This window comes from Maylandia zebra, linkage group LG15, assembly GCF_041146795.1.
Source record: "Maylandia zebra isolate NMK-2024a linkage group LG15, Mzebra_GT3a, whole genome shotgun sequence".
Lineage (NCBI taxonomy): Eukaryota > Metazoa > Chordata > Actinopteri > Cichliformes > Cichlidae > Maylandia > Maylandia zebra.
Window position 1 is genome coordinate 18781166 of NC_135181.1, and position 22814 is coordinate 18803979.

General features: G+C 39.0%; 1 protein-coding gene across 6 annotated transcripts in view; it reads left to right on the top strand.

Annotated features, from left to right (window-relative positions):
• The first annotated feature begins 297 nt into the window (after positions 1–297).
• LOC101473609 (dystrobrevin beta) overlaps positions 298–22814 on the top strand; it is a 43531-nt gene continuing 21014 nt past the window's right edge. For 2 of the 6 annotated variants that reach the window (XM_014414559.4, XM_014414564.4), the window contains exons 1-9: positions 298–549; positions 9409–9460; positions 15016–15107; positions 15262–15342; positions 15605–15818; positions 15940–16025; positions 18013–18167; positions 18302–18401; positions 19903–20069. In XM_014414559.4, coding sequence (XP_014270045.1) covers positions 15017–15107; positions 15262–15342; positions 15605–15818; positions 15940–16025; positions 18013–18167; positions 18302–18401; positions 19903–20069 — 894 coding nt within the window. In that variant the 5' untranslated portion in view covers positions 298–549; positions 9409–9460; position 15016. Of the gene's footprint in view, positions 550–6312; positions 6502–9408; positions 9461–13045; positions 13115–15015; positions 15108–15261; positions 15343–15604; positions 15819–15939; positions 16026–18012; positions 18168–18301; positions 18402–19902; positions 20070–22814 lie in introns of those variants that run through there. The other 4 variants (XM_014414561.4, XM_014414562.4, XM_014414560.4 and 1 more) reach the window with 4 other exon arrangements.

Here is a 22814-nt window from a genome sequence, read left to right on the forward strand (position 1 = left end):
AAGTGGCAAATGCTTTCACAGCACTGTAGCACTAAGACAGTTAGTATTTTTAGTTAGAGATGGGACATGATAAGGTTCTTTTTTTGGGGGGGGATGTGAACCCAAACGCTAACTTTGCCCTGGGCCCCCTATGCAGCTCAGTCGGCATTCCTTTTATTCTTGAAGTACATGTCCTTTTATTGAGCGAGTAAAGTCGGACGAACTGTACTACTGACTGTGAAGTGTGCTCGTTTTGTGTCAGTGGCAGCTCTGAGCCGAGGGGAGGGGGCAGGACTGACTGAGAGGAGTGACTTTCTTTCAAAAATAGTTCACTTCTTCATCACAGCAGCAACCGGTGCAGCAGCAGAGGCAGCAGCAGCGGGTATGAAACATGGCTCGTCACGGAAATAAGTAACGGGACCGAGGGACGCTGTTATTTAAACCGAGGAGGACGCCAGAAAGTACCGCGAAAAAAGAAAGAAAGAAACCGAGATACATCTAAAGTCGGAGCCACACGTTTCAGTGTTGATGTTGGTGTTTGGACGCGAATACCTGCCGAAAATAATCCCGGTGAGTGCAGCTCGTCTCTCAGAGGATGTTAAAGGCTTATAACATGATGCTGGAGCAGTAGTTTCACGATTTATCCGCATTAACAACGACTTTCGGTGTGAAATGTACCAGAGTTAGTCAGTGAGAGGTCTGAGGAACACATTCATTCGGTGGAACAAGGTGAACAGGGAGTTAAAACTTTCCTGCAACATGGCCGCTCAGATGTCACTCAGCTTCCCAGAAGTAGGCAGAACTAAAAATGAGCTTTCACTCGACCCTATTTAAACGTAAATACGAGTCCAGAAAGTCTTTAATAAACCTGTTTAAAGAAAGGTTAGACTCAAACGAGAGTCCAAAGCGGTGTCCGTCCCTGTCCGGAGTGTTAGACCTAAGTCCTGCCCACTTTTTAAATCAAAACTTTAGTCCTCTCATATGGGAGGAACGTTACTCCATTCAGAAAACTGTCAATTTTACGTTTCTTGGATGATTGCCAAACACATAAACTTTCTAAAGCATAATTTAATACTTTTTTGACATTATAAAGAGTCATTATAAAATTCGGCCCACACCTGGGGTGTAATTAAAGCATACACACACACACACACACACACACACACACACACACACACACACACATATATATATATATATATATATATATATATATATATATATATATATATGTATATATATTACATATGTGTGCCTATGTGCAGTTATGGTCAATACGCTGAATGCAAACAGATGTAGTTGGCTGATAATGCTTTGGTTTTTCATAATCAATCATGTGACCGGTTAGGTGAGAGGAAATGTTTTAATAACTCGAAACCACTGATAAGCCATTTCATGTGACATGTGCGGGTCAAACGAAATGATTTATGACACCACAGCCTGCCAAAAGATGCTACTGGAGATAACCAAAGCATTTAGGGGGAGTCTAGCAGAGCATGACAGCACCCAAGCCATCCATATCCAGCTCTCAAGTGTGCTCAGCTGGGTCTCCTTCTGCAGTAGCACATATTAAAGTTAAACTCAAAGTCGATTACATTCCTGCACTTCTCTTTGCTGCAGTGAGGAAAATATCACAAATTTAATTGATAAAGTCTCAAATTCTACATTTAGAAGTGTGAAGTAACCCTCCGAATTGACCCTGAAATACCAAATTGCAGTCTGGCTTCATTGGGATGGTGAAACAAAAATATACTGTGAAAGGTTTATGTTTAAATCCCCTATAAATGGTATATATACAAGCATATGTCCAATCCTGCTTATAAGTGTAGTCAGCCCCTAAAAGGCCAGAATCCTAATTTTCATTCTCAGTTAATCTAATGCATTTTTCTTCAGTCCATTCAAAAAAATAAAAAATTCACTTTACTGTTATTTAGATCCCAGCGTGGCATCTTCAGCAGTTAAAATCCTCAAAAATGTTCGCGTTACTGTTACGTTTAACAAGAAGGGCGTCAAATCTGCACACCTGAGACTAGGGCTGCCACGATTTGTCGACTAGTCACGATTACGTCGACTATCAAAATCGTCGACGACTGATTTAATAGTCGACGTGTCGTTTGAAGCTTTGTAAGATCGCAAAAGACGCAGGAATAATAGCAGGATTTAAGAGTGTAATAACGGACTGAAACAGAAGATGGCAGCACTGCATGTACAAGGATTCCAGCTGCCGTTAAACCCCGAAGAAGAAGAAGCTGTGTCCCAGAATTCATAGCGCGGCCCAGCTTAGTTTCCAACAATGGCGGTAGCTAGTTAGTTTTAATATTACTCTTATTATTCTTTCTGGGTCACAAAATAAACGTTTAACATATTTTCAGGCGAGAATGTAGCTGTGTAAACCTCAAATATCGGCTCAGTTTTCGGAGACGTCTGTTACCCACTAGCTCGATAGCTAGCCGGGGGCTAGGTCACTAGCGCCGTGAGAACACCGGACTCCCGGCAAATTGTTTTCAAACCCACCGCCGTCTTTCGCGACTCAGGTTAAATATATATGAGTCACTTAGATAAATTAAAAATGTTGTTGTTTGGCCTTTTTTTTTAATTTTTTTTTTTAGTATTTTATTTGTTCCTGAGTAAATCGGTTTGGCTGAGATTAAAGTTATAGTTTTTACACAGCTGAATAAACGTCAAGCAGACAGCTGATTATCAGAAGTGTGAGATGCTGGAGAATATACCCCGGTGTCCTGTTATATTTTAGATAGCAAGGAGTTTATTAAACTTTACTGAAACAATCTGCAAATTTCATTAAAATTGAATAAACTATCATCTTGTCTTTATTTTTAGTTAGCACCTTAAAAGCTTAAAGCTGTAAGCTAATGATAGTTATATAAGCTGTAGTTTTACGTCCAGTGGATGATGATCTGATTAGGCGACTAATCGCAAAAATAATCGGTGACTAGTCGACTATCAAAATAATCGTTTGTGGCAGCCCTACCTGAGACACTACAACCAAATAATGTGTGTCCTTTTTACCTGAATCATGATTGAAAAAGTTAAACCAGTGTCAAAATTGATGCATATTATGATACTTAACTTTCTCAGGTATTATTTACTTGGCTGATAATGAGATTATTTCAGAGTGTCAGTGTTTCTCTGTCCTTCTCAAACCAAACTGAATTGGCATTCAAACTTCAGGTAGAAAATAAACAGTCTTTATTTTTTTAACAATATCTAAACAGTCAGGTTCATAGCAATCAGAGTAGCTGTGACTAAACACAGGAAACTGTAGGAAAAGTAGACTTCTTCAGACTTTTCCTCCCCGTGGAGGAAGTTGAAAGGAGATGGAAGGCAGTGAAAATAGAGCGATTGCAGTAACTGATTATTTGTGTCTCACACTATCCCCCGAAGGCACATTTTCCTTGGTAGATACATATTATGCACTTTAATTGAGCAGTGGGCGATTTGTTTACACCTTTAGTGGAACATAATGAAAGGGGAAGCAAAAATTAGCCATTCCTTTTTTCCAGGCATCCAGTCAAAACCTTGCATACGATAACCAGGCATTTAAAAAGTAGCGACTGTTTTACCTGATTTACCTGCAGAGATTCTGTGTCTTTGCACCATCTCTCACTTCGTTGCGTTTCATCTCAGTCTCCTCATGGAAAGCTTTCATTGTCTTCTGATCTGCAGCAGTGTTACTGTCTCCTCTGTGGGTGGGAAGATAATAGAGGTGAGGTTGAAACCTATGATTACCCACCTCTGCTTTGTATAATTTCTCAGGAATTAAATTACAGTGAAATGGAAGCATTCTGCATTTTGCATGTTGGAGCAGCTGCTCATAGGGATTTCTGACTGTTTACTCTCAGGCATGCTTGATGCTTCTGAGTTTGATGGCTTGCAGCAGTGCAGTAAAATGCAGTGTAATGACAGGCTTGTTTTCAGTGCAGAATTACAAGTTTAGGAGTAAATTTGTATAAGAGCTTGTTTTAAATTCCTGTAATAGTTAGTCCGCGATGATTGACACTACAGTTTGCACGGTTGGAGCTGCCTGTTTGTCCCACCAACTGAACATTTTTAGTGTTACTCTGGTGTCTCTGTGCTGTCTTGAGACACAACTTTCACTTCCCATCTCTGTCACTTTGTTTTTCTCCGGCCTCGTCATCCTGTTGCTTGCAACATTTGTTTTTCACCGTTTGCTTCCTTCCGGCTTCTTGGTGGATCTCGATTTCTCAGTGTTTTTCTTCTTATCTTCAAATCTTTGTCATGTAGTCAAAAACAAAAAACAGTTTCATGTGAATTTGTCGGTCTATATTTTATGTAGGAAGATCATGAAAATCTGAGTGGCAATATATGTATACTTGCTAAAGTTAAAGGCTTGTTCTATAGTAGTTTTCAATTTGCTATTACCACATTGCAGTGTTTTGAAGTCAACTGTGGCCTGAACTAGAGTAGCAAGATTTACTACTTCAGTGATTCTCCACAGAACTTTTTAAATATTACAAATTACCAAGATTTTTTATTAGTCTGAATCCAAAAGCAGTCTGACTTTGATGACTTTATTATCAGATAATCCAGTCAAACATGTTTTTTTTTAAATGTTTGTAAAATGTTTTTTCTAGTATCACTGAAACAAGAAAGAAGCAACAGACCAAGATTGTCTAAATAAATCAAATTTAGAACAATTTAAAATGCTTTCATGGATAAAGGAAACAGTACAGGTATGATAAACACAAACTCAGCCATTAAAACGGTATTTCTGTGAAAAATATGTTTGGGTACTCTGATAAAATATTTTGTATGAGGGTTAATTTGGCCACAGCAGAGTTGCTGCACACTTCTAAATAAAATTAGATCATCCATAAATGAGGCACTGTGTTTAAAAATGGCTGTAATTCATAATGTTTTTAACCACAGCGGTATACAGAGGCAAAATTACTAATACTTATAAACCTGACTGTACTTGTTTTGTCAGACTTACTTTACTGTCACCTGTTGCAAAGAAGTGCATTAAATACTGTCTGATATGCAGCTATTAAACAGCTCAATAACCCCTACAACAAACTTAAAAAACAAACTTTCTTTACAGTAAATCGCTTCATATCTGCAGATCAGAACATGCACCTCCTCTGTCAGTCCTCCAGACAGCCGTGGCATGCTAGCTGTATATCTTAAATGTGAAATGAGAGATGTGCTGCTTCTGTTTTTACCTGCCTGGCGACGGCCCCGGGGTTGCGCAGGGTCAGTCTGACTGTCTCTTTTTGCAGCTTAGAGATTGAAGGTCACGGGGGAGAGGCTGGAGACGCGGGGAGAGTTTTGATTTCAGTTCAGTGCAATCAAAAGTGTCCCTTAAAGAATAAAAGGCCCTAAGAAAGGGCATTAGTGGAGTCTATGTTTTGATTTGTAGTTTGTTTTTGTTTGGTTTTTTTTTTTAAATTTTCTTAGAGTTGTCAAGGTATTTAAATGACAAATGCAATCTTTTTTTGTTATTATTTTGAGGAATAAAGTAAAATATTTGGAACTTGTCAAATTAGAAATGATCAACTTCTGTTTACTGATGGGTTTGTTGATGTCATTTTCCCCCCTGTAGTGTCACATATTAGAAGAGAATTGCAAGAAGTTGTAACTACCCCACTGTGGAAAATTTAAAGTCCACCTCTTAAGCATTATACATTATTTTCTGTCACGTATATAATGCCACAGTATTTTCAGTATTTTAGTCAACTTACTTTCACTCCATACTTTGCAGATACTGGCCCTTCACGGCCCGCAGTTTGTGAAATATTGAGCTAAAAGTTGGGGGAAGAGATGTTAAAGTGGAGCCAATGAGGTTTATTTTGAACTGTGACTCTTGTAAAGCTTCTTTAGCTGAGTCACAGAATAAAAATACGGAGATGGGACTGAGCATAGTAGATCCAGGGTAATACTAAATCTAGTACAAATACAGCTACCAAGTGACAATTTATTTGGCCTCCATTAAGCTTTCGCCATTAAGCTTTCGCCATTAAGCTTCAGGACCCTTGAGACTGAGCCAAACCAGCCATTAATGCACTCAGCCACAGAAAAATTCAAGTGTCTCAGTTGTGTGAAACTTGAACTTTTAAATAATTAATTTAGAAAAATACTGCAGAGCTTTTATTTTATTTTTTTGTCTGGCCAAAAAGCCTCACCTGTTTTACAGTGACGTGTCATTTAGAGGATAAATGGAGCTCGGAGGTATTTCAGAAACGTCAGTGTCTAAAGTTGCAGCATGCACTACTGTAAGCTCATCATGTGTGACACGCACACTAGTTATGTCCTGTCAAGGCAGTCGGTGAGAATAGTGAGCAGCTGCAAGTGGTAATGTGGTCATGTGGCATGTATAGTGTGCGTGCAGTGTTAGAAGGGTGGTAAACAACACCGTGTCTGCCTAACGCCCGTTTCTGTATCGGTGTTGTCGTGTCAAAGTTTTAGCTTTTGGATTCACGCACAGATCGCAGCGGTGAATTGCGCGTGGGTGCTGGAAGAGAGGGATTTTTGGTATTTAAACTGGTAGGTGTGTGTGTTTGTGAAAGAGAAAGTGGTGTTTGTGTGAGGGAATATCATGTGTGTTTGTTTTTTATTCAAGGACCATTTGTCATGCTCACGTGTTAAGCCTGTAAAAGTGTAACTGCTGTTTTGATGAGGTACTTAGGTGGTGTGTGTGTGTGTATGTGTGTGTGGGGGGGTAGCTGTTAATGAACAGGTGCACTGGCTGGGTGGTCAGCACTGGTGCAACGCCCAGTTTTCACACTATGACAACATACGTGGCACACTAAAGATGCATCGAGTGCAAAGTTCTTGGCATGTATCGCTTTTTAAAATGTTAATTCTGATGTTATATTTGTTTTGGTTATTTACTCTGCTAACATTATAAAGACACAGGCAGCCTCGTAGGCGGTACAAAAGATGGATGAAGTTACCCATTGGTTATGAAGCTCATACAGTGAATGTTGTATAGAGTTCGTTAAGAAAGTGCTTAAAACAACCAAAATAAGCATTCTGAGTTCACATACACAACTAATAGCTGATTAGTGCTACGACTGCAGTTCAGACCATCTACATTTGTGGAGAAAGATTTAAAATCCTGTGTGAAACTTGCCTTAAACTGTTTTCCCTGCATTCTCACATATTTCTTTTAGAGTTTTATTGGACAATATTTGTGGGGCAGTGTTTATTTGTGGGAGCCAGTGGTGGGGCATGAAGGACCAGAGAAATAATATTCTTTGTTGTGGGTGGATTGCTGACTCTGCTGCTGTTGAGAGCCTGTCATTATAGTTATGTTTTGTTGGCACTTGGCAGCTGTTCGGTTTTTGCTGTCTTTTCTTATATTTGTCTATAAAACACTAGATTATCTGGTGCAGAAGCACTCAGCATGTACTGTTGCTTTTAACAAAGGAATGGAGCGCGTCAGTCAAAAATAATGATGCTTTGTTTCCAGCTCTTAGAGAATATGGAAGAGAGTATGGTATTAATTTAGTGTCGAGTCTTAGTTTTATAAATTCAGCATGCAGATCAGCAACGTGAGAAATGAAAAAGTATGGTTTAATCTATACATGGGTACAAGGAAAGGGACAAAGGAAAACTAATCAGTTCCCTAAAATTTCCCCAAATCCTGCAGCGAATGTCGTGTGCATGTGTGCACCAAAAGAGCCACACACCAACAAGTTATTAAATAGAATAATAATACTTACTGATATATACTTTGTGATTATAAATAACAGAGAAAGCATCAGCTGTCTCTTCATTAAGTTTCTAAACTTTCAAAATAAGAGCATAGAACTTGTCCAGTAGTAAAGAGATCAATGAAGATGAAAACATACACTTCACAGTGGCTAAAACTTTGGCCGAGCTTTCCCTCATGCAGTGGTGCAGGTCTGTTCTGTGACAATATTAAAAGTTTGAGTTAACTGTACTGTGTAAGTAATTCGTATCCATAAATATGACCGTTTATTTGTTAATCACTTCAGTCTGTAAATGCTTATGTTTTATTCAGTCATTTTATTAAGGGCTGACTGTGCACCAGACTGACACACAAAAATTAACCTTTTCTAATGCAAAGTTCTTGGGTTTTTAGAACAAAGACCCAGAATATAATTTTATTTATATAGCACCAAATCACAACAACAGTTGCCTCAACTTGCTTTGTATTGTAAAGACCCTATAATAATATTAGAGAGAAAACCCCAACAATCAGACGTCCTCCTATGAAAAAGCATTTGGTGAAAGTGGGAAGGAAAAACTCCCTTTTAACAGGAAGAAACCTCTAGCAGAACCAGGCTCAGGTAGGGGTGGTGATCTCTGGGCTTGACAGGTAGGAAACAGGACATTGTGGAGGAGAGATGATTAATAATGAATTAACTATTTACTAAGACTTACTTTAAAACAGTCTGTCATGTGTACCAAAATCCATGTATTTCAACAAGTTTCTTTTCCGCCCTTTGCCAACGTTTTCTCAGTCTGGCCCTCTGTGAAAAGAAGAATCTTCCTACCCCTGCTCTAATCAGTGTTTCGCTCAGATTTGGGCTGTACTTGTGGTGGAAACATTGTTGTGGAGGACACTGTACCATTCAGTTATCTTAATAAGTATCTACTCTGGAATTGTGACAATTAAATACCAGAGCACTGTAATCAGCTCAAACACTATTGAGTTTCTCATGCCAGGGATGGACTCTGTAGTCGTCGTTTAGCTCTATAGTCATTAACCAGTTTTCCACCTGCTGCAGGTTCTGGTTAGAGAGTTGGCCAAAGTCATGAAATCTATTTTTCTTAATCAAATAACAGAGAAATGTGTGGACTTCTACAAAGTAATTTAAACCGCTGCTTTAAACACGCTGCTAAAGTTATATGTGGACAAATTGCACTTTCCTACCCAGAGGGGAGTTTTGAGCCAGGGCTCAATCAGCTGAATGGTAGAAAAGTGACCGCACAGCAGTTATGAAACACAAGACATGAGGGGCTACAGTTGGCTCGTAAGTGGGCAATAAACTTCCAACATAAGAGCATGGAGATTGTCCACTGGTATATAAGCTGCGGAAGGTGCCGTTCATTTGGACTAAAAAAAAACAATGAAAAGCTAAGAAAAGTTTTATTACCCCACAGCTGTAAAAGGGCTGATGGGGTATTGTCATCAGCCACCCGGGTAGGCGGTGTGGATGTTTGTGAATGCGATAACTTGAGAACAAGGCGGCATAGGATTTTGAAATCCATATGTGTGTCTAGTGGGAGGCTGATGAGTAGCACTGTCAGAACTCAAATCATAAACTAAATTGACCAAAGAGTGATTGTAGATGAGTATAAACATATGTGCGGGTCTCCAACTAATGTGTAGGGATCTCGAGGTGTGGTGAGTCCTCAAAGAGTCTTTGAAAGGCTGGAAACACTCAAACTGCCTTTCTCTTGTCTCTGTCTCTCTGCTAGACGACCTTTATTGAGACTCCTCTGTCCTGTGTGACCCCCCTGACACAGAGAGGTATGACCGCGCACACACACACACACACACACACACACACACACACACACACACACACACACACACACACACTCATATAATGGTGATAATAGTAATGAAGTTCATCTTTATTCCACCTTTCAAAAATAAGTGCTTTAGAAAGCAGGAAACAAACAGGAAAATAAACACTTAAGAGGCGATAAAAAAGGAAATAGGAATAAAATTAATTAAAATAACATAAAAAATGTAAAACAAGTGAATAAAAAGCAAATATAACATAATTAAAAGAAAAAGATTAATAAAAATTATGTAAGGATATGGAAATAATAAAAATATGTGTTTAAGAGGGATTTAAATGGCAATAGTGATGTCATGTCAAAAGAACCAATCAACTTTGGTCCTCAGTGGAATTGTCATCAGAATTTAACCAGGTCTCTGTTAGCGGGAAAACATCAGTTTTGTTGATGATAAAATCAAGGATAATAAGAGAGAGGTCTCAAGGAAACCAAAACTGATGGTGTGGTGAGAATTATGAGGTAAATTTAAAATGTTGTAAGGTTCGATGGGGTTCTGTAGGAATATTACTTGACTTCTGGGACTATTCTATGTTGTTTACTCCTATACTTTGATCTCCAACTACCAATAAAGATAACTGGCGGTGAGTCAGGGCTGAGGAGGTAGAGGCTGTCAGCAGTTTGATCCCTGCACTGAGCAAGGCTCCCTTTTGGGACTGTCTGTGCCATGTCTATGAAGCCTGACAGTAGTGAGTATTTCTTCTTTGGGTCATCGGAGAGTCCTAGCAACATACATCACCACTAGGATACAGAGTGTGTGCTCAGAGTAATGTGTTTGTTTCCATAAAGCTCAGCAAATGTTAGCGCTAATAAAACACCAGGGTGCAACACCAATGTGCATCTCCACCCACACAGAAAAGGAGCCGCTGTAAATACTCTCCAGGTCTCTTCTCTTTTAAGTTCTCGCCCCCTGTACTTTAGGAGTTCAAGTATACAAAGTAAGGTAATGAGAGCCCCTACTCTGTTAGTCAACACTTAGCTTTACAAATCAGTAATACAGGTATTTACTGTAAAGACACTTTTATTTTGCAAACAGACCACTTCAGCAGTAATCCACCATGACTTTAGCTTCTTTGTTTTTGGTACCTAGTTTTGTATATTACATTTTCCCTCGTGTTCAGCCCTTTTGTGTCAAGTCTCTGTGATGTTCCACTTGTTTATTTCCTGTTTTATTTTGCCATTTTGTTTACTTCCTTTGTCTGATTTTTCTGTGATTAGCTTTAGCCGTGTTCCCCTCTTGTTTCCTCTTCCCTCATCACCTTGTGTATTTGTTGTGATCATTTCCACTGGCCCTTTTTTGAGTTGTCCCACTTAGCTGTGCTGTTCCTACTGTTTTTCCCAGTGCTTCCTAGTGCCTCTTTTTGTTTCTGGACTGACAGTTGTTCATTTTAAGCAATAGAGTCTTAACTTTATGTTCAACCTCTGCCTACCACTGCATTTGGATCCTCTATCTTCCACCACACCTCTCACAGCTGAATCTGATAGTGTTAGCCCATAAATTAGCACTTCAGTACCTTTGCATTAGTCACTGTTTAGAATAATGCTCTTGTAATAATAATATTGGCTGACAGAAAATGAAGGAAAGCATAATAGTTCCCCTTTAAACCAGAGGTGACCTGTGACCTCCATTTCATGCTATTTCTGCCTGAAGCAACGTCATAGTTTCTGTTACTGATGCTGCTACTCTCCACATGCATGCACATAGAAGGGTGGGAAGGTCCGAAAACAGAGCCATGCCATGAAATATAAATCACTGCAGGTGGAAATAGCAGTCCTGTTTTGACTAAAGGGGTCCTGACACAAATAGTGCTGGAACTGTTTCACCCACCAGCCTACTGTATTTAATTCAGCCTTTATTTTATGATGTCGGGCTTATTTAGGCAGCTGCGAGTACACGAGTTCAGTGACCTGGGTGAAAGTTTGTTTGATATCAGAGTTTCGTTTTAAATAAATCTGAGTGGATTCCCTGTGACTTAACTTTGTACTCTGAACTAGTGATTAGGAAAACAACAGCTAAGCTATTTTTATCCTTTTTTTGCATAGTTTTGGTTAATTGTGGGAAGCATAATTATATCTATGATGATTTAAAGGTTTTAGAGTTAAATTAGGAAGCACAGCTCACAGACCAAATGTTCCTCTGTGTCAGCTTTATACATGCAGACAGACAGACAGACAGACAGGGTGTAGTTATCACCAAGGCCAGGCTGGAAATAACAGTTTACTCACCAGGAGAGTCCACTGTGGTAACTGAGGAGCTGGTGAGACTTTTGGAAACAGTCACAGTTCTGTTTTTGGCTCATGCCTGTGACCAGTGAAAAAAAAAAATCTGTTCAGTGAAGTCATTAAACTTTTAATTTACCCTCAACAGCCACCGATTCAGGCGCCTTGCCCTTGGATATTGGAAGCTAAAGATATTTCTGAGGTAAATTAAGAGGTTAATTAAACATATGCTACTTTGAGAGTCAATTAACAGTCATTTTACAAGCAGAGATGCTTAAAATTTAATGGTCGCACATTCTTACATGTGATTGGACACTAAATAACTTTGTAATTTCACTCTTGGTTGGACAAAATACACAGTTGGACCGCCTGGGGATTTAGTGCATTTGTCATGCAGTAGTAAACAAAATTATAAAGGTCTACCCTCTTTCTATCAAAGTAGGAACAGATGCCAAAACAAAATTGCTTACTTTGAATGGCTCCTCAGGCCCCAAATCAGGTGAAGGCATGAGTCAGCTTGTTAATGCATTTATTTGTGATTTTCCAGATTTTACTGAACACGTTTAATAGCTTCATCTGTTTGTTCTGGGACCATGTGATCTCCACAAACTACACTCTGCTGTCGCATGCATCCATTGACTTTATGAAATTTGTAAAAAGGGATGTAGCCACAGAGTCTGAAGCTAATGCGGTCCCTTAAAACCTGCATTCTTTTTAATGGCCAGCAGGGGGCGACTCCTGTGGTTGCAGAGAAAAATAGGTCTGTTTGTATAGAAGTTTACAGGGTAAAAAAAGCCTTTAGGTTCCTCACTCTCAGGCCCTCGTAAATAATTTCCTCACGACTTGTGGGCTTTGTCACTAGTTTTAGGTCGTATTAATGAAGTTGTTCCAGAGTGTAGTGGTTTACAGTATGGTGTAACAAGTGTAAGACCCATAGTTTGATCCTGGGACTCTTTGGGGTTGGGTCAGGAAATGTATCTGGCATTAAAAATCTGCCAACTCAAACATGCAGAGCTACCTGATTTGGTGACCCCTTGTGACTAAGGATGATTATCCAGGGTATGGTCATTTTGTGAGCCCATAGACATTGCACTAAAATGCTTTAAAAATTTGTCAACGCCACAAAGAGGGCCAGCCCCAGTTTTGGTGTCCAGAATTAGTAGAGATAGGAGCGAGGAACGGTTCTGCCTATTTTCATTTTTGTTCTGTTTTTTTAATCTGCTCGAGTAGCTTTGCATGACTCACAGTCTGAAAGTAATTCTTATTTATCTTACACTAGCACCTCTTTTTTTTTCTTTTTTTTTTTTTAAAGATCATCTTCCCTTTTGGAAAACTTCCTTCTGATTGGTTGCACCTTGTAAACAGAAGGTTTGATCAGCAGGTGGGTGTGGTTTCTGTGAATCTGAGATAACCCTATTAAAGGTTATGCCCTCTCACTCACCTCATACACAGCTAAGAGCAGAGAAAAGGAGGGTTTAGAGCAGCTTTTGGCTCATGGGGATTACTTGTGAAAGCTCTGACCTCATTAAGCTGAAATGTTTGGTATCACTCAAACACTATATGACAGAATGTTGTCACTTTAACAGACTTGTAAAGACGGCAGTGTCTTACAAGGGCTGCAAGTTACACATATACTTGACTAACTTATATCAGCCTGTCTGAGTCTGTGTGAGACAGAAGTAGCACTGAAACAGCAAGTTTTAACTGCTGCATAAACATGTAAATGTGTGTGAGAGACTAACTGGAAGGAGGGATCCTTCTTTTGTCTGAATGAAGCATGAAGTCTCCTGGGAAGCTTTCAAATCCTCTCTGGAATGTGTGTGTGTGTGTGTGTGTGTGTGTGTGTGTGTGTGTGTGTGTGTGTGTGTGTGTGTGTGTGTGTGTGTGTGTGTGTGTGTGTGTGTGTGTGTGTGTGTGTGTGTGTGTGTGTCACATTTGAACAGGGAATGCAAATATTTGTGTGTGATTCACTTTTGTGGTGTAGTGTAACTGTTGCCATGGTGACCCTGACCTCTGGTGATTTCTTTGTTACCTGACAACTTCTTTCTTTCTTTCACCTTATTTTATTTCCTTTTTACGTCCTCATGTCTTTTGTTCTTTTTGTTTAATTTCTTTGTTTCTTTCTTTCCCTCTCTTCCTCGCTCTTCCCTCTGTATCCTTGTTTAATCCTTGTTTAATTGTCCTTGTTCAGTGCCAGCCTACAGCTCAGGTTTCATCAGCTGCTCTCGTTATTAAGTTTATTTACCGAGCTCTCAGCTCATCCTCTGGTGGCCCTGAACTTGACTGTCTGGCTCTAGTTTTTGTTTGCAGCTGGGAGTGTCTGCATGAGTCTGCATGTGTACACAGTAAAGTTACAGTATTTCGTTATATTAAACCAGTTGTTTCCTGTAGACTTAGTTTTCTAACAGGTCTAATACAAAAAAGAACCCTGATGATGTTGTTTTGTTTAATGTTTTTCTGTGAAGACCATATATAGAAATGTGCGGAGTTCAAACCAATTCACATAAACTCAAAACGCAGAAGAAAGAACATCAATGGAAATCAGAAATAAGAGCTTTGAGAGCACTCTGATACACTGTAGCAGTTAATTTAAATTAATTTAGTTTTTAAGTCCATTAAATGTATCAACATGATCTTTTAAAAAAAAGAGATAATTGGTGTAAAGAGTGTAAAGACGCAATTTCTGATCTTTAGAAATGGTTCTTAAAAATCCGCCCATTCATGTTTTTGCAAGACACCGTGATGTCAGCATCACCTGTATATGTTAAACATGTATGTTAAACATGTACAGGTGCATTACATTGACACAGATATCTGTGTATTATTGACGGGCTATTAATAAGCTCAATAGTTGCACAAACTTCTGGGTCTTTACCATATATTAAGATATATTGTCAGATTATTTATTTGAAATGCTCCAGGGCATGAATAGCAGAAACACCTGGCCAGAAGTCCACTGAAAAGAAATATTTTCTTTGCAGTCTGTCAAAATTTCAGAATATTAAATCAGTTTTTACTCAAATTTACTTACTAAAAATTGGGCAATTAATTTGGAGTTGTCAAGTTGAAATTTTTACTTGCAGATGGCAAAATGTGTTTTTCTTTTTTCAGTAGCAGAAACAAGCCTCATTAGCTATTCATGTAGATTTTCTTTTAGCTAATTATCTCGTTTTTCTTGTGAGTTACCCGATTTTGTAGCTCTTTGTTGTTTAAAACTTAAACCCTTTATAACCCTTTTTGTGTACTGAGCATTTATTGTAATGTTTTGTGTGTATTGTGCAGGATGGTGATGGAGGAGGGGGGGCAGAGAGACAGAGGGAGGAGAGCTCCAGCAACGGCGCAAGCAGAGGAGAGGCGGATTTTCCTGGAGCTCGGTGAGCGAGTTTGAGCCTTCGTTTAACTCCTAAATGTTTCTTCAACCATGTCAACGCTTCCTTAAAAATAAATATACCTTCTTAAATAGATCACACTAGTTGCACTGAGACTGAGGAGAGCTATTTACTGATGCTGTGTTTCTTCTTTTGACAGGGGAGCAGAACTTTGATGCCATTTATCTGTCAACATATCGAACAGCCTGCAAGCTCAGATTTATACAGAAGAGATGCAACTGTGAGTCAGAACTGGCCTCGTTTACAACAGAAAGATGCGTTATTAAAATACTCATGTGTCAGTTTAGGCTGATGTAAAAGGGAAAATTTTTACATTGTGACATATTATTATAATAATAAAATGAGTGCAGAAAAATTTGATCAAAATCTTACTTTTTATTGTAAATAGTGAAGCATTGCACATCTTTCAACACCTATCAAACGATAAGATTCTTAAAGTTAAAAAGAATTTAAATACTTTGACTTCCTTCCTCTTCTTCCAGTGCATCTCATTGACATTTACAATGTGATCGAAGCGGTGCGGGATGCGGGTCTAAACGCAGTAGAGCTGAACGCTGGCATCTCTGTGACCAGACTGGAGAACCTCGTGTCCTCTCTGTTCAACCAGCTCAGCAAACGCCTGCCCACCACACACACCATCAACCCGCAGCAGAGCACCGTCCTGCTGGTCGAGTTCTTACTGGCTGCCATCGAGTGGTAATGATTAGGAAGTGGCAACAGTGAGATGTGGCCATCCACATCCTGTTGTTGCCTTTAAATGAGTGTCTTTGTCATAGTTTCACAAACGTCATCACACATGCTTTTGTTTGTGCCGTAGTGAGCCGGACAGCCGTCTGACAGTTTTCTCTGTAAAGGCGATGCTGGCCACTCTGTGTGGAGGGAAGCTGGTGGATAAACTCCGCTGTGAGTACCAGTCGATACATCACAACAGACACGAATCATTATCATAATTATTACTCCAATCTGCAGTAATAGTTTGGTGTGTTTATTGTTAGTGACTGAGGAGCACATGTGTGTTTGCTTAAACCACAGTATTTATAGTAGTGTGAACGTCACTCAGTGTGCTTGCTATTTCCTGCCATGTGCTACATATGAGTCAACTCAGTTTCTTTTGTACAGCCCATGACATGAAAACCTAGAAAACCGTGGGGGGAAGTCACTGACATATTAAAACAAGCGAACAAATAAAAATTCAAACTATACAAAAACCCTGTAAAATAGAGACTGAGGGAAAGAGAGGCAGAGCAATATGAGACGAATCAGAACACAGATGTGATATTGATGGATAAAGGGTACATCTGCTCTGCATAAACCTGATCACTTATTGTGGTTTAATCTGCCAGTTTGTACAGTGGAACTGTGTGTTTGGCCATGGTGACCCATACCATGAAGCTCCTGGTGCACAGTTCCTGTGCTGATGTTAATGACAGAGGAGGTTTGGAGCTCTGCAGAGTCGGGAGAGCCTTGGTTACTTTTATGCACCATAAACCACAAGTGGTTTGACACTTTATAACTGAGGTGCTGTGCATCTTAAACATTTTCACTTTTCAAGGATGCCACTTTGAGGAGGGATTAAAAACAGGTTTGTTACAACAGTGGCATCCTATTATAGTACCATGCTCAAATTTAATGAGCTCTTTTTTTTTAATACACTTACAGCAGTGGGACTGAAAACACCTGAATTCAAAGATTTAAAAAAGAGGAACAGCAGAGTATATAGAGTCGATACCCATTTACTTTCTGAATGATTTGGATCGTTTTACTCTTATTTCCAGCTGCAAACTGTCATTGTAGCAAATGATGTTCACTGTGAGAGGTCGACCTGATTGCTGATTGAATTTTATCTAGGTTTTCTTCAGGCTGTGGTGCACACAGTCATGTTAAAGTTTAACACAATACTTTTTTTTTGTTTATAAATTGGAGTTTTTTATATTATGATGAAATCCTAAAACAGGGGTGGAGAAGGTTTCTTAAAATGAAAAAAACAAACAAAAAAAAAACTGCATCAGTTTGTGCCAACAAGTATTGCATGATAAGAGTGGTTGTCCAAAATGTTAATTTTATCCAACTTGGAGATCTGGATCACTGACAAAGGTGTTACCTGTGGTCTGTCACAACACATCAAAGTAAGGTGGTTAATTCATGCAGATGTTCATCTTCGTATTGTGAGTGCACAGACTGGTGATTGCACTTGTTTTTGCTAAGTGGATGGTTCACTAAACTTTCAGAAAACTTTATTAAATTGTAAAAAGCATATCCTCGATGTGGCCTAAAGCATTTTAGTACAAGCTTTGGTACAATTTACCTGTAGTTATATTTGTTTTTTACAGGAACTCTTTTATTCTGTTTATATGTTGCATATGCGCCACCTGGTGGACGAGAAATATCAGTGCTGCTGTTTGCTTATGCTTATTTACCTTCACTTGCGTTAGGGTCAGTCAAATTTCCAAAAATGTACCTGCTAACCTAATCAAACTCAGCTGATTTGATTTTTTTTAAAGAACTTTAGTAAATTTAATGAAGCCATGACCAATTTTACCTTCACACTATGAAAATTGTCCATGTCACAGACTCGAATTACATGGAGTGGGCAATAGAAAAAAGAAAAAAAAAACCCTGAAAATATCATGTGCACCTGTACTCAAGAAGTTTTGAAGTCTCAAAAATGCTTTAAAAATTAAATTAGATTTAAGATTAAATTAAAAAGCTCCAAAGTTAAACAAAAACTCAGCTGAGAGAGTCTGGCTTTTATGACACTCACTGGTTTAATCTGCCACACTTACTGGTTAAAGTCAAGGTTAAGGGAGGCACTGGGGTTTGGACATGTAGTATTTTAAGCTGCCTTCTTCATTTTGTGTGTATTTGTGTGCACACGCGTGTGTGTGTGTAGATGTGTTTTCTCAGGTATCTGACTCCAACGGTGTATTGGTACTATCCAAGTTTGATCAATTTCTGAGGGAGGCTCTCAAGCTGCCCACTGCCGTATATGAAGGGCCTTCCTTTGGCTACACACAAACCTTAGCACGCTCCTGCTTCCCCCAACAGGTAAACACACACACACACACACACACACACACACACACACACACACACACTCATACTCATTTTAACTGGTTGAAGGATGAAACAGCCTCTGTGTTGGTTCTGTGTTCATAAACAGTCTTGCTCTTATTTTGTAGAAGAGAGTGATGCTCAACATGTTCCTGGACATCGTGGCCGACCCTCCTCAGTGTCTCATTTGGCTGCCTCTGATGCACCGCCTGGCCAATGTGGAGCATGGTACAGACACTGTCGATATAATGCAAACTTTCTAACAGCAGACCTGGTTTATTAGCAGAAATTTACTTGCAACCCTTCACCAAGGCAGTATTTACATTTAACAGAACAGTATTACATTTTACATATATTTATTTTATTTTCTGTTTTTAAACATACTTTAAGAGGTTTGTTGTGCAGTAAAAGTCAGATAATGGTGGAATGACACGTTTATTTTTATTATATATATAATATGTCGGAATAGGTAATAGATAATAGGCACTGATTTGTAAGTAACTGGAAATGAAGAACTTGAGCTTATTATACAATATTATTCTGCTGCATATTTTTAACTAACTAGGCACATTATTCTCTTTCTCTTTATAATACTTCCTTTAAAAACATGATTACACAATATTTTGAGGTCATTTTGAAAGAAAGACTTTTACAGAAACGCAAAAGTGAGGTCAGAGGTCATATGTGACATAATATTTAGATGCAAATGATAATGGGGTATTTTGAGTCCCCCTTAAACCAGTATATCATCTCACACATGGTGCCAATATAAATAAAGGTAGGCAACTTTTAAGCATAATTTAAAAAATACATTTTATGGAATTTGACCTTATTTGAGGTTAGAGGTCCAAAGTAACCTAATATTTAGAATCTCCATATGTCATTCCCTATATGTACTGTACTTTTACTGCACTACAAGCCTCTTAAAGTACAATACATGTTGTCAAAAGGGTTTAAATAGCTCTGTATAGCATTATTATCATTTTAACCTTTAAATCAATCGATTGACTTTGAAGAAGAGGTCAAATCTTTATATGCTACTTTCTATATGTTGACCATAAACGCTACATTTGTAAGAACCATAGTTTCTAAGCTATAAGGGTTTTTTTGTTTGGTGGTTGTAAGACGAAATCTAATGGATTCCTAACACGACTCCACTCAACTCTAGACTCAGTTTTATCAGAATTCATTCAAACCTTTTGAGTTTACATCGCGTTTCACCTTTTGCCTGACCGTGTGAACAAACTAAGATAGCTAAATACTGGAGGGGAAATAGCCAAAAATATAGAATTATGCTAAATGTGTCCCCTGTTTCACCCTCATCTCTCCTCAGATGTTTGTACAAATTAAAAATAGAATTGTGCTAAAAAGTGCTGCTACTTGCCTCAAGTGGAAACAGTATTTTTGTTTAAAAAAAGGGTAATTTTGTTAGTGCCAATCAATGTTCTGTATCCAGAAAGTTAATTAGCCACAGATTTGGCTGGTGATTCACATCAGTGCATGGGAACAGAAAAACACTGTGTTCCACTCCACTCCACTGTGCAAAGAACCCTTTGTCATCCCTTATGTTTTTATCGTGCCTTTAGATATTGTGCACTCTTTGTAAAGTCAGGTCTTGGATGTAAAATGGATTTTATTGTGGTAATAACTGATTATATGAAAATAAAAACCACTGTACAGTGTGCTCTCTCTTTCTCAATCTCATGCTTTTTTTGTTCCCCTCTCTCAGTCTATCATCCCGTCTCGTGCTCTTACTGTCGGAGCAACGGCATGACGGGCTTCCGCTATCGCTGCCTCCGTTGCCGCGGTTACCAGCTCTGCCAGAACTGCTTCTGGCGTGGCAACACCAGCGGCTCGCACAGCAACAAGCATCAGATGAAGGAGCACTCTTCCTGGGTGAGTCACGGAGCGGTTACTCATCCATCACAGCAGGGGGCTCTCGCTGTGCGGAGGCGCATCTGGACTCATTTGTAGTACAACGGGGACACTTTTTTTTTTTTGTACCTCTTTCCATTACTGCACATAAGCTAATGAATGAAAACAAGTTATAATTCATGTGATGTTTCCTTTCCTTGCGCACTGTAAAAGTAATAATAAGTAATGCCTATAAGTACTGTTGAAATCTCCCAATTCTTTGAATCTTTGGGCTGAAGGAAGGACAATACTCGGTGTATCAATGCTCAATCAACAATCATTTATTTCCATACAATTCAACAGTCAGAGCATTACAACGTCCGGACGGGAGAGATGCTACCAGAGGGTCAGGCACATGTCTCAAAATGGTGACGGGTTGCTCAGCTTTTTATAGTCTCTAGTGGCCCCCAGCTAGTCGTAAAAGCCAAAACATCACATTTTTTCTCTGTTACAGCGCCTAAGTTATGACCTCGGCAGTTGTTTCTCTGCTTTCTGTAAGGTGGGGGTGTGGAATGTGGTCTATCTATCTCCCCTGTCTTTAGACACAGAGTCTCCTGCTTACAACCTTCTCTTCATGATTCAACAATTAAGCATGTCAAGAAAACAGTGTAACACATTCCCAGCAGATCAAGGATACAGAGTGATGCACATTTATCTAATGAACTAATATGTGAATATGTTCTGTTAACTCAAAAGTATAATGAGAACTACACTACATACAGCTCACACACTCTATATTAAAGGGTATAATGTGATCTACAGCAGTATTCTAATTCAACTACTTTGATTACATATATAAGGTAACATATGATAACAGAATAATCTAATAGTACTTAATGTTTTCCACAGTTGGCTGAAAAACATTGAGCAAAAATATTTAATTTCAGTGAATAATTTCATTTATTGAGCAACAGTTAAAAAAAACAAAAAACAGATCATTTGTAAAATAGTTGCAAATGACTACAAATACAAAATTATTGTATTTCATTATATTTATATTTTTTTCCCTCTTGAGAAATATTTAAAACAACTGTGAAATGATCAGGACCCACACAGTGTTTGAGTGTCAGTCGTAGCACCTTTATTTTGAAAAACAGTGTCTTCCACTACTTCGACACCTTGTGTTCAACTGGGAAGCCAGCTTTCCAGTGCCTTCCCACACTACACACACCACTCCTTCCCGGTTCCAGACACTAATAAGGGGGAGAGCTCATTAGTTGCAATCCCTCTCACCTGTCCCCTCCAACCTCCCGGCACCACCCTATGAGATTACCGTACCACCCCTCCACTGCAGCAGAGCCAGAGACCACACCCCTGCCACAACAACATAATAACACTGGAGGCTACAACTACATAACAATAGCATTTTAAAACATTAAAATTCACAGTGGGCACAAATGTAATTGTGGCGTCCATTAGAGCATTGGTATTCTTTGGAGCTTGAATCCATCGTGTATCATAATTGACATATCGCAATCGAGACCACTCAGTGTCCTGTCAATTATTTATTAAATATGTAAATTGTTAATAAATGGTACTACGTGAGGAAGTCGGGAGTGCCAGAGAGGGACGAGGATGATGCAGGACATGGATGAGGACAGCCGAGACGGTGGTGAGACCGGAGGGACAGATGGGTTCAGGGTGGGAGTGGACTACATTGGCTATCGACTCTGAGCCCTTTGTTGTTTGCAGGCTATGATGTTTGCAGACAACATTTCGACCTGTAGTGAGAGTAGGAAGCAGGTGGAGAGGTGGAGGTATGCTTTGGAGAGAAGAGGAATGAAATATGTGTGAATGAGAGCGAGACAGGTGGAAAAGGTGAATGTGCAATTAGTAGAAATAGTGAAGGTTGATGAGTTTAAATACCTGGGGTCAAACATCTAAAGACATGGACAGTGCATAAGAGAGGTGAAGGAAAAAGTCCAGGCAGGGTAAAAACATGAGTGTGACAGAATAATAGCAGCAAAAAGAAGAGGAAAGGTTTACAAGGTGGTAGTGAGACTTGATCCGATGTAGGGTTTGGAGATGGTGGCACTGATAAAGAAGCAGAGCTGAAGATGTTCAGGTTTTCATTTGGAGTGACCGCGATTGAAAATGAGTACAGCGGAGGGACAGCTCAGGTTGAGCAGTTTGGAGACGTAGTTAGAGGGTTAGTGGGAAAAGGAATTTGAATATGGAGTTGCCAGGCTCTAAGTTCAGTGATACAAACACAATGATCTATTCAATTTGAAAGAAACATTCAGGTGCACACTTCACCTGCTATGAATTTCTCAAAATCAAAGATGATGCTTGTATACACGTGCAAAGAAAAATTGTTTTGTTTTTTTTAAGTTATTTGAGGTGTTAAAACTGTTCCCCTGTTCTAGCCGTACTCGCTCTACCCTCATTCTGGTATAAAACAACCTGAACCAGTCACATAGCCTCCTGGGAAATGTAATTGGTTTCAAAAATAAAAGCACACATTGTAAACACACCTTGATAATTGTGGGCAAAGGGTCAGTAGCTAAATGCAAGTGTATACATACCCAAATATTTATAGCTTCATACTCAGGCATGATGTATTTATTTGAAGTGAATCGGATAATTTAAATAAAAGTTGCTCTAGCCTGAAGGAATAAATGTTTTAATGAAGAAATTATGTATTAATAGAAGAAGATATAGTTGTTGAATTATTCATCAGTAAGTCTTTGGCATAATTTTTCTTGTTAATGTTTCAGTTTTAGGTCT